Source organism: Nematostella vectensis, chromosome 12 (assembly GCF_932526225.1).
Source record: "Nematostella vectensis chromosome 12, jaNemVect1.1, whole genome shotgun sequence".
Lineage (NCBI taxonomy): Eukaryota > Metazoa > Cnidaria > Anthozoa > Actiniaria > Edwardsiidae > Nematostella > Nematostella vectensis.
In genome coordinates, this window is record NC_064045.1 from 3,462,009 (window position 1) to 3,478,268 (window position 16,260).

Genomic DNA, 16,260 nt, shown 5'->3' on the forward strand with positions numbered 1-16,260 from the left:
TTTCATATATTTTTTTCCGATTGAAGTTAAAGCGATGCTGTAATTTTGCTGTAAAAATTTTTACCAACAAGAATAATTTTAGCTTGTCTCAACTCAAAGTATAAAAACAAAACCCTTTGTTTTGTCTAATACACTTTTCTGATCGTTTGCAACTTTGCTCAATTGAGTAGTGATTGTGCTATTGTTTGCGAGTTACGCCTCGTATGACGTATGTGGCTTGGGGGTTGCGAAATTTCCTGCGATCATCTTGAATAGTCGTCACCTTCGAAATTTCCTAAATTTTTTCAAATGAGGTTGAACTCGAAAAATCAATACCGAAACCCACAATGTTCAAGGGTAAATGAAAAAGTAAGCGAAACCAGCAACAACATTTAGTTTTCTTAGATTAATTTAGGCATTTATACTTTATCCATGAAGCACTGCGGGCTACAACAAGTCGATACTAGAGAGCGAACTTATTTTAAATGGGTATGTAGGCTACATCCAAACAAATTACAACATCAATAAAAAAAAATCGGTAACTCAAACTCGAGTAATTCGAACGGATGTTAAGCATAGTTCTAAGAGGAGTATCTCTACTTTCTATTTTTGAGTAATTAATTACTCGTTTAACCCGGACTCCATGCCAACCCGTACCTGTTTCCACCTCCTTTTATTTAATGTATTTTCCATTTTTTGATACCCAGGAGGTAGAGGTTACCTGGGCTTATGGATTTCCCAGTGGCATGCAACGTTAGTTGAATATGGGGTAATTTTGTTGCTGAAAAAAGAGTGCTTTGTTTGTTGTATATCAGTGATTTTATGTCACGGTTGTGGCATTGCTTCAATGTCACGCTATAGTAACGCCAATAAAGCAATACCATTAAGCTAGCCTCTTAACATTAGCAAAACTATTTGTTTTCAAAAAGAGGCGTAAAACATATATTGTGTTGACTCATATCCCTAATTTCACAACACCTTCGCAGGTAACCTAATCATTATAGAGCTTGTCTGTTGTTTTTCTAGTTATACCACCTAGTTATTCTACAGCTTGTCTGTTGTTTTTCTAGTCATACCACCTAGTTATTCTACAGCTTGTCTGTAGTCTTTCTAGTCATACCACCTAGTTATTCTACAGCTTGTCTGTTGTTTTTCTAGTTATATCACCTAGTTATTCTACAGCTTGTCTGTTGTTTTTCTAGTTATACCACCTAGTTATTCTACAGCTTGTCTGTAGTCTTTCTAGTTATACCATCAAGTTATTCTACAGCTTGTCATAGTCTTTCTAGTTATACCACCTAGTTATTCTACAGCTTGTCTGTAAGTTTTCCTAGTCATACCACTCAGTTTTTCTTCCTTTGTTAGTTTGTTTTTAGTCATACCACTTATAGCTATTCTACAGCTTGTACAGCAATTCCAAGTCATTTGCTGGTTTTGTCAGCATCATTGCAATTCCAAGTCATTTGCTGGTTTTTTTTCAGCAAGACAAAGACTGCAGATGCAACGTGATGACGTAAGCTTCTGCATGCCATCAGCATTCCAGCACGCCTTGCCGTGCTACGCTTCATCGAATTCTTGCATACATTGGACTTCATTTTTGGTAGTAAACTTTTGCATGCTTTCTAGTTCAGTTTTACGTTATTTTATCAAAACATACAAATCTTATAACTTAAAAAATCTTTGACAAAACTGTCCTTTTGCACCCTTATTTCCCTTCAAAAGTTTATATCTCCAGAACATATAAATATACCAACGCATAGAACTATTTCCGGCTGCACCGGAGAAGCTGTGTATCGTAACCCGCAGTGCTTCATGGGTATCAAGTAAATAAGCAAATAAAAGTAAATAAAATACTAATCCAGGCTTCAAAAGCTGTAGAATTCTTGTTCGTGCTCTTATAGATATTCACATGGCTTTCAGATACCAGGATTCAGCCATTCTACGTTGCCCATGGAGCCCGCGGGTTACATGAATGACATACGAAACTCGAAACAAGTCATTTAAAAAAATCGATATCTATGGAATAAAATCACCCAGAGAAGAGAAGTCTAAATAAAAAGCATCTAAAACAATTATTCGACGTTTGACGTCGTAAAATCCAGGTCCCAATGTATTTCACCACACAAATTTCCTGTAAAGAAGTCAAGCGAAAATGCATTTCTAAAATCGTTTTTTCGCCCTTGTAATACCAAGTTGTTGGCATAGAGAATTATTCCATTGCTTTTCACGAGAAAAATCAAAAGTACAGAGTAAAAATACCAGAAGTCAAAAAAAGGTTTCCCGCGCTTTACGACAACGACAGATAAAAAAATTTCAGAAGTCACAGCCATAAAGGGCTTCCCTTGCTTCCCTAGTCCCTACTAAACAAAGAGTAAAAATACCAGAAGAAGCAGTCATGAAAAATTGTCCAACAATTTGCTAGACAAAAAATTACACATCTAAACAATCAAAACATGGCCAAATCATAAGTACTTCCTATTCCTCCCCCTCTTAATAGAAAATCATTCATTGGCATTGTTGGATTAGGAAACCCAAAATCTTTACTTTTTTTAGTTGTTTCCGTGATTAACGTCAATTGGTTTATTGTCTTTACTGTTTGGCCAAACCACAGAATGATGCTGACATGTCAGGCTTCAGTGCTTCATCTAGAAATGTCCTAAACAAATACCGACTTCATTCGATACGACTCGCTTCGACCTGACCTTCGGCATTCAATCATTACTTCGCCAAGTACTCGACTCGTTCTCGACAGGGCCAAAACACCACGAAAAATCTCTCAGAGTTTTTTTTAACCTGCATTATACTATTCTGAGCATAATATAATAGAATCTGAGCAGTGAATATATTACAAATCCTTTTTAACCAGGGTTTACCTTTATTCCGTTAGTTTCCATCATATTTGATTGCTTAACAACCTCCCTACATTTTTATGTGATGAAACTTTTCTTGATCTAAATATTTCCCCCTGAGAAACACTTGCTCTTTTTCTTTTAGAGCGTTTTTTGATTAAGAAAAAGTTGAGCAATCACAAATTATTATTCATCCAAGAAGGCCGTAATCTGATTAATCAGTTAATTTATTCTTCAGAATGAATTGCCTGTGCAAGACGCAATATAAATATGCAACATTCAACTCCACTGACTCGGAAGTTCTTTCTCTCTTTTTCCTGTCTTAATTGGAGCGTTTATTCAAACCCTCCCCAAACCTCATTTACACAAAAGCGAAAACAAAGCATTAATTGGCCACAATCGACACCAGTTAACTTGACGTGCTAATGTAAGCCCAGTACAAATACTAATAGCCTCTTTTCATCACCGTTAAAGAATGGCTTTAGGATAATTGCCTTATTATAGTTTAGTAATAGAGCGTGGAAGCCACACTCCGCCCTCAATTTACAATTCACACTGACTTCTACTAATGTCGGCACCGACAGTGCTGAATAGCGTATGCGCATGCGCGGGCTCTGGCGAAAACAAGCACAATCGTAGTGTTGAATCGTTCGAGTAAAGGTACGAAAGGCTGACTTCAGTCGCTGTTTTGACTTACTGCACAGCATTAAAACCATACTGTACAAAAGATTACACATTTGTTTGATAATGAGAGAGTCATAAAGAAAATTATAGCCTTAGGTTTGGTTTAGTTTTCTTAGCATTCGTCGAAATGTGACAGTCCGCCGGTAAAACGCCGCCATTTCAAAATAAAAAGGCTAGTTAAACCGCGCGGTACTAGAACTAGTCTTGCGTTTTTCAGCACTGTCGTTGGCACCTTGTAAACTCTGATTTGGAAATCTTACACAAAAGGTCCTCTTATAATGTAATGAAATCTTTTCAAAGCATTTTACACTCACTTGGCGTTTGTGCATTGTTAGAGGGAAATGATATTGCATTCCTCAAGAGTCTGGCTACTATAAAAGAGTATACCTATCGCAAAGGGAATCACAGTTGTCACTCGTTAAAGTATTTCGATTGCTCTCTTCACTGAAAAACTTTCTTACCCTTCCACGATGGAAAAATCAGAGAATTCTGCTTCGACCAATACACCGAGAGCTGGCTTCTCTATTTCAAATCTTCTAGGCCTCGAAAGCGAAAACATGGAAAAGTTTCAAAAACTCGACGAATACTCGACAAGCAAAGGTAAGAAAAACAAAACCCACTAATCGGTTTTGGCGCAAATGGTCTGAACATTGTTACGGTTAGTTTATGGCTGAAATAGGCTGAGGAAACAGAGCAATATTTACGGGATTCTTTAGTAAATGAGCGAACATAATCTACAGTTTTTAATAAGACTCCATCTTTTTTACAAAACGACAGCAGCTTTGGCGGTTTATTTTTGTAAAAAATTCTTTCGCCTAAAACTTGTTATAATATATGTTTGTCCTTAAAAAAAAACTTACAAACTCTACATCAAGCTTTACAAGTAATTCGTAACGTTACCAAATTAAGATAACGTAAAGTTCACCTGTAACATGTCTTGGATTCTTTAAAAAATAATGGTGTCGTACGCTCGTCTCCTGCGCGGATTTGATACCGGTCTTTGCCAAGTTAAGGTCCCAAAGGAATAAACCAAACACACTTTGTGCTCCAGTTTGCCTTTTAATTTTTGTTTTAATTGCTTTAGAAGTACTGTGTAAGCTACCGGAGACAGTAGATTTTCCCTACTGTTTACCCCATAAAAATAGGCTTATTTCATCGACTGACTGTGTTTCTATCTTTCTTTTATTCCAGATGAAGAAACCCCGCGCTCAACTCCCGTCAAACCAGAGAAAAGCAAGCGAAAACGCGCGTCCCCCGACCCTGAGGAGGGAAGTGACGGGGGAAAACGCTACAGAGCCACTTTTGACAAAGCTCAGATCTTCCAGATGGAGCGAGTGTTTCTGCTCAACCACTACCCTGATGTAGCCGCGCGATCCGAACTGTCGAGGAGGACTGGACTATCGGAATCTCAAGTACAGGTGAGTTATACAATCAAGGGAAAAATAGGGGACTAAAGGGGGGGCTAAAAGGAACACTAGGGACTTCGAGGGACCTGTAGGGACCAAAACTGTCCATAGGCGCAATAACCAAAGAAGACTTGCCAATGTTAAAATAGTGCGACTAATCATTCCCCTTTTTTTTAGATTTGGTTTCAGAACCGAAGAGCTAAATGGCGCAAGCAACAGCGCAAGCGACGTCACGAGATCCCTGCCTTATTTGGACTTGGTTACCCGACACACCTAGCGCGCCTCTACCCAGGCTACGAACCCTACGGAATGTTCCCGTATGAGTACTACAACACAGACTTCTGGGCATGCGCACAGCAACAAATTGCCGCCATGCACTACACAGGGATCCCAGCGCCAGGTCTTAGCGTCGTACCCAGTCCACCAAGGAGTACAGAGTCCAGCCCGGTCCAGTCGCCTGTCTCGTCCCCAAGCTCTTCGCCTACTAAAGAAGTTGCGAGTGCCCCGGGCGCTAGTCAACATACTGAAGGCGGGAATCAGTTTGAGGTGAAAAATGATACAAGTTTGATGTCCTTAAGATTAAAAGCAAAGCAGCATATGGAAGAATTAGAAATAGACGTCACGGAATAATAGGCCACGAACAAACTGCAAATATTATTTTAGGAATATAACGTTGAATTGAAAACAAACTAGGTATGGTGTCAAAAATAATAATAAGGCCAATTTTAAAAACCCTTTTTCATAGTTCTGTGTTTCAACCCAACTTTATGTTTCTTGGATTTTTTTTATGAAACAATAATTTATTTTTATATATATATATTAATAAAATGCAAAAAAGTACAAACATTTATCACAGAGACAAGTAAAATAGTAAAACTGAGAAACTTTTGTGGAAAAAACGTTTATGGTGAACACTTTAAGTGTTAAGAACGGTTATTTGTAGTATCACTATTTATGTCACAATATTTCTATTTATGTCAAAATTTCCACTTTATCAGGTAACTTTAACACAGATTTTCTTATATCCTACAACAAATAAAAAGTAAAAAAGTATGTTATTTTCAATAATGCAGGATTTTATCTGATGTACATATTTGTATAACATTGTATAAACAAAAGAGCTTGCATCCAGTAAATTATATGGAATTCCTATTTATAAGTATGCAAAATGGAAATAAAAATTGCAAGGAGTAAAAATGGCGTTGTTGACATTGATTTTTACTTCCAGAAAAATGGGATAAGAAATATCTTTGAAAAAAAACACACACACACCATGATAATTCTTTGTATACAGAAGGAATGTTTAGAGGAGCCAATGAGTATGACATCCTTTTTGTAAGCATCTGTAACCAACAGCCATTTTGAAAAAAAAATCCTTTAGGTAGAAACATAATTAGGGCTATGATACCATTTAGATATACATTTTCTATTTTCTTGAGTAGTCAATTGTTTGGTTGGATGAAATTATGCTACCAAACTACTGGGTAGGACACATTGCTCAGATCAGAATGCATTTTGTTGTAGTCTTGGGCGGTTTAGTATTTGGGTGGTGAGGATCACAACACACTCTTCTCCCATCCACCCCCCCCCCCCCCCCTTCAGTTGGCAAAAAGCAGTCTTATAATTATAGTAGAAAGATAGTAAATTTGGGTGAATACTTTAGAAAATTGTAGGCAAGCATTACAGCTGGCCTATTATTGCAAGCAACATTTGACACTCAAAATGTAGGAATTTTCTACAAATTTAGCCTATAAATAACAATAACCAGCTGTAATAAACTCAAATAAACTGCCAAATTATTTTAATAAATATCACTATATATAAATACCATACAATATACTAATCTGACTATTCCTGGGAGTATAATTTCATTTGGTCCTCAACGTCATTGTAAGAATCCACCCCAAACTTATCTTTCTGGGCGGCCATGAGATGGAAGATCTCCTCTAGCTGCTTCCTCTGAGCCCTGTTTACAGAGCACAACATTCATTAAGCATTAATGGAAGTATTTCAAAACCAGGCAGTTTTGGGTCCAAGAATCAAAGCTCCAGCTCCAACTCGGCCTTAAGGAATGTATATGGGACAAGCAAAGGCCTCTTGTTTCTGTCTCATTTTTTCTGGCATTCCAGAGAACACTGCTAGCAGGGACCTCTAATAAAAGGTAATCAAAGCTAACTTTGCCTCCAACAAATTTTTTTCAATCTTGCCAGCAAGTTATAAGATAAATTTAACTCTCAGGATAGGGCCTAAGAGTTCGGTATTCCCAAAATTTATAACAACTTAACAGTCACCATTTGTCTTGGATTATGCCCATGTACTTACTCTCGCTCTTTCTCTTTCTCATCAGTGGAAAGAGATTTTTCCATCTCCTTGATTTTCAATCTCGATGCTTTGTAATATGTCTGTAGGTTGTTAATGCCCTTCTCTTGCATATCCTGGAAAAATTGAAGCAGAAAAATAATGGTTAAAGGATTGTTATAAGGGAATAATAGTTGTGGTGTCAGCTTAAAGAAAGGAAAACAAATGCTGCATGGTTGTATATCAGGGCAGGCACGTGTCCAGAGGGGGGGTCTAAGGGGTCAGGCCCCCATCCAGCTCATTTGCAGAGATGTGAAATAACGTGGGGAGCCGTTAAATTATTTAAGTAGTTGGTAGAATAGTTTAGAAAGTGATTGAGTTATGACTTTTTGTGTTTATTTAGATTGGATAAAGGTAGGTCTAGTAAACTATTTTCTGGAGCTCAGGAATGTCTTGTATATGATAAAACCATTCCCACATTGCATTTTCCTCCCAACATGCCCCTGAGGGGAGATTAGGAATACAATTTTGTATATACCTTCATTATCATATCATCATTCAGTCTAACAGCCTCCTCTAAGTCACCAGAGTCTATGAGATACGGCCTGAGCTCTTCTGGGGTAAGATTTTCTTTTTCCTCTTGTCCTGTCTCTGTGTCACCTACAGACTGAAAGACAAGAAGATTTCCATAGCAAAACAAAAACATGACCTCATAGGAGCACTAAATTCAGAGCACATATAAAGAGCTAAAAGAATCTTTCCCAGGTAACCATAAATTTCATTGAAATAGATATCTATGCAGACATAATAAAAAAGTAGCACAAAAAATGCTACCCAAACTGAATTCATCCTGTTAGGACTTAATTGAACAGCAGTATGGGTTAGTACACCTTGTCGAGCTATTGTTTTATTACAAAGTGAGAATACTAATTTCAACCAGATATATTTTTTACCTCTGTTAGTTTATCTACATTAATAATGCATGGGTGTACTTCTCCAGAAAAAAAGGCAATTAAGTTATTTCCTTCCAAATTTAAAGATTCCATTTTTACTTCTTTACTGCTTTTGTTCATACAGACATTGGTCAATAAATGTATTTTAAAAAAACATTAGAAATGTCCACTAAAAGTGACAAAGAGTGAAGATTGAAGAGAGAGGAGAGTGAAGACAGTTTTAAATTAAGATAAAATATTATAAATTTGTTTTCAGAGTTTCCATGTTCTGGAGAACTTTTTCCATGACATTCTCACTTTTAATTCCATTTGAGAAATTTAGACAAACACTACATAGCTTTTTTCAAATATTTTTTAGAACGTCATTAACATTGATAAGACCACTTTTGTTTTCAGTAAATTAAAAATTCCATGAAGTTAACAAAAGAAGACTTACTACAATATCCCCTGTCATTAGACAAGATGATAAATCATAGGAAAAAACATTATTTGTTTAACATTCATTATTCATAAGCTGAAATGAAATTCTTGCTCTTTTTACTGTGTAACAAAACTAGGGAAAATAATTTTATTCATTTTAGGGTATAAATATTCACATTATGTATTTTTATTTTTGTTTCCAAACAAATATTCAGATGAAACCTTCAATGACGACAGGCATTATTTTGTCATCCATTATACAGAAAATTTTATTCAGAATAGTGTTTAATGTATTTTTGCAAAAGCTGTATAATTTTGTATCTGTTATTCTATATAGCAATAACTTAAAATGTAGGGGTGAGACAAATGTAAGATCGAATGAAATAAAAAAAAATAATAAATATAAGTAAGTACTCTAGTAAGTAACCTACCAAAACAATGACAATTTTTAATCCATAAAATAGCAGCTGAAAATGTCGCGTTAGATTCTGTCAAAATTGAGCTAAAAAATAAATAAATTTCAAGAATCACGAACGAGCACGTTAAACTGTAGCTAAACTAAAACAAAACAAGCTCGTATATTACCTCGGGGGGCTCTCGTTTGTCGGTCTTTTGACATCTCCTTGTTGTCGTCGTGATGATGTTTGAATAATCTCTGGACGCAATCTCGACGGATTTCCTCAAATAAATCCAAGTCAAAATTACCGATAGTACGGTTAATACACCGGGAATAATTAGAGCGGTAGTGAAGTCCATCAGACCGAAAGAAAGACTTGTTTTAGGCAGAAATCAAGTAGAGGATAGTGCTCATTCGGTTTGTTTGATGTTTTTGTTGGTCATTTGAGAGACCGCTGACTTTTGGACGTGTGTAGAGATTTACGGACTGTTGATGGGTAGTGGCTTCAAACTCGCTATATGAGCTTTCTATCCGAAAAATGAAATAACGGAAGACTCAAACATGGCATTATTTGAATTATTTTAGCCTTCCAGAGCCTCCGAAATATTAAAATCTTAGTAACATTCTAAAATGTCAAGTTTGACCACAGGTAGCCCAAAGCTACTATCAATGGTTATATAAATGAGGCGATCTGAAAAATAGATTCATCGTAAAAAGTGAAACAACAAAGCTCGTAATACTTTCTCACATTCACTGTATAAACCCGATAGATTTGAGAGGGGCGCTAATTTGAATTCAGAATTTAATGTATTTTTGCAAACGCTGTATAATTTTGTATCTGTTATTCTATATAGCAATAACTTAAAATGTAGGGGTGAGACAAATGTAAGATCGAATGAAATAAATATATATATATATATATATATATATATATATATATATATATATATATATATATATATATATATATATATATATATATATATATATATATATATATATATATATATATATATATATATATATATATATATATATATATATATATATATATATATATATATATATATATAAGTATAAGTACTCTAGTAAGTAACCTACCAAAACAATACAATTTTTAATCCATAAAAGAGCAGCTGAAAATGTCGCGTTAGATTCTGTCAAAATTGAGCTAAAAAATAAATAAATTTCAAAAATCACGAACGCACACGTTAAACTGTATAAACCCGACAGATTTTAGAAGGGCGCTTATTTGAGCGACCAAGGGAGTTATTCGTGAAAAATCGTGTTCTGCAATAACAAAGTTATAATTAATTTGATACATCTACGTGTGATTGCTACAGTCAATGGCCAAAACTGTGTGACTTTCTTACCAAACGTACGAGAGCTGTGCACATTCAGAAATGACGGCTATTCTGAGGGTTTTTTTGGTGACCCTTCTTTTCCTGGTACTTGACGCTACGAACGTGTCTGCCAACAATCGCTCTACCACTTTTTCGTTCAGAAAATTTGTTGTTCGAAACACAAAGGTCTTGTTAAGAGGTAAGAATGTGAAGAACGAACAAGGACGTATTCGGTAGACCCCGCAGCACTGGAAAAAAATAGCTCTAACAATTTTAGAGGCCCGCGTGATGCCACGCGGAACACACAGAGTCGAAACCTTTAAAGTAAAATACTTTATATTATATATAACTGTAAAGCTTAATTGATGGTGATGTATATAATATGCTTTTGTTAAAGCTCGCTGGTTTATTTTCGGGCTTTAAACGCGGTTGTTTTAGGTTTTCTCTCTTTTTCAGGAAATGCAGAATTGACCAAACAACTTCGGAGCGTGAACAGAAAAGCAAGCAGTAACGGACGAGGTGATACAATAGGATATTAGAAATATATGACAAACAAATCTGTTATTGCATAAATTCATGATTAACCTTTCAGTAATTCTTCTAAAAATTTTTTTGTCTTTTTCAGGAGTTACAGAATTGTCCAAACAACTTCGTACAATAAAGACAAAAACAAAAAGCAACGGACAAGGTATTGCATTGAGGTATTCCAAATATCCGGGGGCGGGGTGAGATATTCTAAATATCCGGCGGGTTCAGATTTACCCTATATCCGGGGGGGTTCAGATATTCCAAATATCCGGGGATTAGATATTTCAAATATCGGGGGAGGGGGGAGGGGTAAGGGAGATTGCAGTCATAAATCATAGATATCAGGCAACCACATGCGCCTATCAAAGCTTTGAAAATGAAAATGAAAAAAGACTGGCTGCTTTCATTTACAGGACTGACCAACGTTCTTTCGCTTCTGAATACCATGAAGAAAGACCTCGCCTTTGTCAAGACAAGGGTCACTCCCTGCAGTAAAGGTATTGGGTCAAATACTACTTAAAGGCATTAAGCCATCATAAAACATCAAATTAATCGAACATTTTTATTTCATGTGGAAAGGATAAATGGATAATTTGTTATTAGTAGTTACGTCTTGCTGGTAAAAGTTGCTGTTCAGCATTGCTGCCTAACCAGTGTCGCATTTTGTCATCTTAGCATAATTGCCATAGGCTGATTTTGGTCAAATCGATTATCGATCCAATTGGATAAATGGAATATAAAACTTTTTTTTAAGAATAGTTACAACGAGTTTTCATAACCTTCCCAGTAAAATAAGAGCCTGCCCTGATCATAACGCATTTAAATGGAGTTGATTTTTAATCTTGCGTGCCAAGGCTAGTCTTCGCCTAAAATAATTTTGTTTATCTTAGGATTCTCTTATCATTCATTAATTCTAAAACTTTCATGATTACATATACATGGGCACACTTAATTCCCCCCCCCCTTGTTGTGTTCCGCATCGCTGGTGGAAGCCAATAAATTAATTATAATAAATAAATGTATTAACTACATCATATCATACATAGTTTCGTTAGTTTTTAGATATATTTTGCAGATGTATAGCTACCATCTAGAAAGGCTGCAAATAAACGTTTATTATTATCATTATCATTATCGTTATTATCATTATCATTATCATTATCTTATTATTATTAAATACATGGAAAAATTACTCGACTCTGATTGGATAAGAGTAGTGCAGTATTACCGGACGCTGATTGGCTTAAAGAAAAATAATGTGTCTGTTTCTATAAATTTTTCCCATGTATATTATAAAAGGGTAATCATACGATTTCTCGCTCAATTTGGAAATAATTTCCACTTGTGAGTTTTTCAAAACCTGAAATTTTACTCGCCGAAGCAGCTCGTGCAATATGAGCTTATGAAAATCTCACTCGTGCAAATTATTTCCAAATTGAACTCGAAATCGTATGATTACCTATACTTCTTATTATCATTATTACTTAATTGTCTTCTTATATTTAGTAAAAACAATAACAAAGGTGTGGCTGACTGGGGCTCTTTAATGCTACAGGTGTGAGCTCTACGAATGTGGCGCTTCACAAGCCAGCGTCTCAGTCAAGCATCAGTTGGTATGGTAGTGCAGGACGCGCAGTTGACGGGAGTAGAAACGGAAAATATTTTGATGGTTCCTGCTCGCATACTAATGTCCAGTTCAATCCATGGTGGAGGGTAGACCTTCGGAGAAGCTTTCTTGTTCGACGCGTGTTCGTTATGAACAGGTATATAGTACGTCTTGATTGATTTTAGTTTGACAGTGCGTGCGTCTAACGGATAACGTAAATATGACGTGACATGAACAAAATGTGAAGGAGTCGAGTTGCGTGACTGTCGTCCATGGCACGCTGTAACGTCATCCGTTCATTGTGAGGTGACGGACGCCTATACCTATATGTTTTAGACCCCGTCCCCACGTATCCGTTTACGTTTGAAAACGCAACCTTTTTGTTACGGATACGGGTACCTTCCACACGATGATGAATCGAAAACGATGATCGAAAACGGAACGATTTGTTAACGAGCTCCAGAGAGGAACAATTTGAAAACGATACCCTTTCGGTGCCGTGGGGACGGACGAAAACGGAATCTTTCAAAAACGATGACGTGATAACTCAGGTCCAGTCCAGGTGGCGCGCGAGTACGCATGCGCTGAAAAACTTGTTATCGTTTTCGTATCGTTTCTGCGTTTTCGTGAGGACGGGTCGTATCAAAATGAAAACGCTTCGTGTGGACGCGGAACTTTTTTAAAAACGGAACAAAAGGTTGCATTTTCAAACGAAAACGGATACGTGGGGACAGGGTCTCATTCAACAACAAATGTTCTCAGTAAATGTGTGGGCAATAACGTCAAACGTGCGTGTGTACAAATGTTTTAAGTAAACGTGTGCGCAGTAACGTCAAACGTGCGTGTGTACTCTTATCGCCAACTACTTGACCATAGCTTGGGTTTTACTAGCGTTGTTGTAAAAGTTATTTTCTAGCACAAATAGTCAATTGGTTGTGTGAGTTGGGTAAAAAGACCGGAGGGACTCCGAGAACAACAAACGGGGGTGATCGTCGGCAAAATCAATCTCAATCCTAAGGGATAGCACTTTTGGTGTGGTCAACAAAATTTCTTTTCCCTAAGATATAGCAAATTGGGTGTGGTCGAAGGAATATAATTTTTAACCCTAATAGATAGCAGAATCGTAAAAAACAGTTAAACACTCCCTAAGGAATACATATCAATATTTAGGTGACCTTCAAACCCGCTCGGTCAATCTCTGGGAGGCCTGGGTCTAAGGGCTTTTCAAGATTAGTGAGATACAAATTTGACCAAGCTGTCAGGTTTTTTGACAAATTCTTGCCGCGAGTCTCAAATTGACAGGAATCAGCATTTTTCACCATATTTTCTGTAGATCAGGGAGCGGGAAAACTTAAGCTATTCTAAATATGGGCATCAATGACCATATAAGGCAATGCAAACGAAGGACACTATCCTTAAGGAATATGTTTGATCAGTTGCCCGAAATTTTATACCCTAAAAAGATAGGACGATCACCCCGTTTACTTTTCTGGAGAGTCCCTCCCACGGGGAGCCTTTTAAACAAGTTAATCTATGCATTTAACGTTTTTTTTTCTTCCAAGACAAGACTGCTGTGGTAACGCATTAAACAATTTCGAAGTTCGCGTGGGAGACAGCACCTACAGTATGAGTGACCCGACTTGTGGTACAAGCTACTCCATCCCCCAAGGTCAGGGTCTGACCATCACGTGTCGCCCTCCCCTTCGGGGAAGATACGTCACTATCATGCTGCACGGTCAGGACAGAGTCCTCACCCTTTGTGAAGTGGAGGTCTATCCGTGCGTTGAGTGATTGACCTAAAAATGCACCAGGAAGAAATGCAATAAAAGCATATAAAACATATTCCCCAAGGATAGTGTCTTTCGTTTGCATTGCCTTATACGGTCATTGATGCCCCTATTTAGAAGAGCTAAAGTTTCCCCGCTCCCTGATCTCCAGAAAATATGGTGAAAAATGCTGATTCCTGTCAATTTGAGACTCGTGGCAAGAATTTGTCCAAAAAAACCTGACAGATTTGTCAAATTTTTATCTCACTAATCTTGAAAAGCCCTTAGACCCAGGCCTCACAGAGATTGACCGAGCGGGTTTGAAGATCACCCAAATATTGATATGTTAAATAAAAAAATACGTGGCCTGTTTGATCAGTGCAACATGTATTGTTATGATTAAAGAGATAAAGAGTTTTTAGAGAAGGGAGGTCCGTCCAAATGAAAGATCTATTCGGGGAAGCATCGAGCCCTTTTCTCGTGTACGAATGATGACTCACCCTTCCCCTTCCCCCCCTCCCCAGTAAAAAGGGGTAAGGAAGAGCAAGGAGTAGATTACCCTAAGAATGCTTTCTACTGAAGTGGTGAAAACTCTTCAAAAAATTTTTCTTGCAGTGCTTTCAATAATCAATGTACAAAAAGAAGTAGCGAAATATACACCAGAAAATTTGGTCCAACTGATTTTAACCAAGGTGTACAGAATTGTGGTAGTAGGTATTTGAGATAAAGAAATCTTTTAAGCGAGAACCAGACTTGAAAATATATCTGTCAAGTTTCGTGCCCAGCGCTGCTAGTCAATCACATTGCTAGCCCAATGAAGGGGGGGGGGGGGGGAGTAGTCTTTGGCGAGCAATTGCGAGCTTGTGAGCACCCCGTTTTTTTTTTTGCGAGACCGAGCATTTTTAGTTGTTGCATAAATCGAGCAGCGAGCACATCGAAAAATACAATGCGAGCACGGCGGAAAAAATGCGCGAGCATGCGAGCATTAGCCGAAAACTGCGAGCACATTGAAATTTCGGGGGACCATTCGGGGACCCTAATAAACCGTGGAAAGCGATCCTTCTTTCCTGGTCCCATATGATGTCATATGATGGGTGTTGATTAGCTCAGGTTTTTACTGTTTCAACGTACAACAAACATGAAGTCTCATTACACGTGTCTACTGTAAACTGTGCGCATGCGTGTGTAGCACACAGGCAACCCATCAACAATGGGGGTTTCATTGGTTGAGCAACTCTACGGTAACTAATTAGAGCATCTTGAATTGTGACGCTAGGGGGGGGGGGAGGGGGGACAATGCATTTAGTGCTCTTTATTTAGACAAAAGTTTTTTTTATAGGTAATTCCCTTGAAATAGCTCTACAACCCAGAATTTTTTAAAACTTGGCATAAACAATATTGAAGCTAAGGGCTTTCAAAAAATGTAATTAAAAAAATAGGGGTACCGACCCCGTGTTCACAACAGAGGGGCGTAGAGTTGACGCGTTCTTACTGATCGCGCAAGGAAAAATTCCAAGTCTTAGTTTTCAAAAATAGTGCCTATAGTCTTAAGAAAATTAAGTTCTGTTTGTCGAGCTGCCAAAATCCGATCTCCTAAACAATAACCCGTAGTAGCTAATGTTCAAAACAAATCACATTTTAAGAGATCGCACAAAAAGACATTGTTTTCGCCACTATTCATACGATAAAAAGCGCCATTTTGAAGTATTTTTACGGCTTTTAAAGAGAAATAACAAAACTTCTACAATCCAACTTTTTTTCTTCTTTCAGTATATCCTTTTTTCGTATTTTTAGCTATTTGAGCAAATAAAAAATGGGGGTAACCGACTTCGTTTTTCTGTCAAAGCGATTTTAAGTAAAAAACGCGCGCCTTTTGCTGTGTTTTCTTGTACAACTGTGGCGCGCGCGCGCACTTAATACCGGACAATTCGAACAAACAGCGCGCGCCACTATGCGCAGAAGGGGTGCGCATTGCAATTCAAGAGAATTACCTTATCAGAGATTCCATTGAAAATCTATACCCATAAAGCA

At 37.3% G+C, this 16,260-nt stretch overlaps 3 protein-coding genes and 1 long non-coding RNA gene across 4 annotated transcripts; 3 read left to right on the forward strand and 1 right to left on the reverse strand.

Moving 5' to 3' along the window:
- The first annotated feature begins 1 nt into the window (after nucleotide 1).
- Nucleotides 2-1,980, forward strand: LOC125557371. The gene is made up of 2 exons (XR_007305248.1): nucleotides 2-965; nucleotides 1,461-1,980. It is a non-coding gene; the product is annotated as an uncharacterized LOC125557371 (long non-coding RNA).
- Nucleotides 1,981-3,681: 1,701 nt separating this feature from the next.
- LOC5516911 (homeobox protein prophet of Pit-1) lies at nucleotides 3,682-6,115 on the forward strand. Its single transcript, XM_001636862.3, has 3 exons — nucleotides 3,682-4,112; nucleotides 4,704-4,930; nucleotides 5,096-6,115. The coding sequence occupies exons 1-3, from the start codon at nucleotides 3,983-3,985 to the stop codon at nucleotides 5,546-5,548; spliced, it is 810 nt and encodes a 269-aa protein (XP_001636912.2). The 5' UTR covers nucleotides 3,682-3,982; the 3' UTR covers nucleotides 5,549-6,115.
- LOC5516912 (matrix-remodeling-associated protein 7) lies at nucleotides 5,804-9,580 on the reverse strand. The gene is made up of 4 exons (XM_001636910.3): nucleotides 9,175-9,580; nucleotides 7,755-7,883; nucleotides 7,241-7,353; nucleotides 5,804-6,884 (listed from the first exon to the last, which is right to left on the reverse strand). The coding sequence occupies exons 1-4, from the start codon at nucleotides 9,343-9,345 to the stop codon at nucleotides 6,767-6,769; spliced, it is 531 nt and encodes a 176-aa protein (XP_001636960.1). The 5' UTR covers nucleotides 9,346-9,580; the 3' UTR covers nucleotides 5,804-6,766.
- Nucleotides 9,581-10,290: 710 nt separating this feature from the next.
- LOC116620928 (fucolectin) lies at nucleotides 10,291-14,305 on the forward strand. Its single transcript, XM_032386907.2, has 6 exons — nucleotides 10,291-10,528; nucleotides 10,786-10,848; nucleotides 10,955-11,017; nucleotides 11,271-11,354; nucleotides 12,413-12,620; nucleotides 14,026-14,305. The coding sequence occupies exons 1-6, from the start codon at nucleotides 10,390-10,392 to the stop codon at nucleotides 14,252-14,254; spliced, it is 786 nt and encodes a 261-aa protein (XP_032242798.1). The 5' UTR covers nucleotides 10,291-10,389; the 3' UTR covers nucleotides 14,255-14,305.
- The last annotated feature ends 1,955 nt before the right edge of the window (nucleotides 14,306-16,260 follow it).

Bases quoted from the DNA above. Each gene is read 5' to 3' on its own strand.
- LOC5516911 (XM_001636862.3), top strand. From the start codon at position 3,983: ATGGAAAAATCAGAGAATTCTGCTTCGACCAATACACCGAGAGCTGGC. The intron at 4,113-4,703 runs GTAAGAAAAACA...CTTTTATTCCAG, and splicing joins CGAATACTCGACAAGCAAAG to ATGAAGAAACCCCGCGCTCA. The intron at 4,931-5,095 runs GTGAGTTATACA...CCTTTTTTTTAG, and splicing joins TATCGGAATCTCAAGTACAG to ATTTGGTTTCAGAACCGAAG.
- LOC5516912 (XM_001636910.3), bottom strand. From the start codon at position 9,345: ATGGACTTCACTACCGCTCTAATTATTCCCGGTGTATTAACCGTACTA. The intron at 7,354-7,754 runs GTATATACAAAA...CAATTTTTCCAG, and splicing joins ATGATGATATGATAATGAAG to GATATGCAAGAGAAGGGCAT. The intron at 6,885-7,240 runs GTAAGTACATGG...CTCTGTAAACAG, and splicing joins GAGAAAGAGAAAGAGCGAGA to GGCTCAGAGGAAGCAGCTAG.
- LOC116620928 (XM_032386907.2), top strand. From the start codon at position 10,390: ATGACGGCTATTCTGAGGGTTTTTTTGGTGACCCTTCTTTTCCTGGTA. The intron at 11,018-11,270 runs GTATTGCATTGA...TTTCATTTACAG, and splicing joins AACAAAAAGCAACGGACAAG to GACTGACCAACGTTCTTTCG. The intron at 12,621-14,025 runs GTATATAGTACG...TTTTCTTCCAAG, and splicing joins CGCGTGTTCGTTATGAACAG to ACAAGACTGCTGTGGTAACG.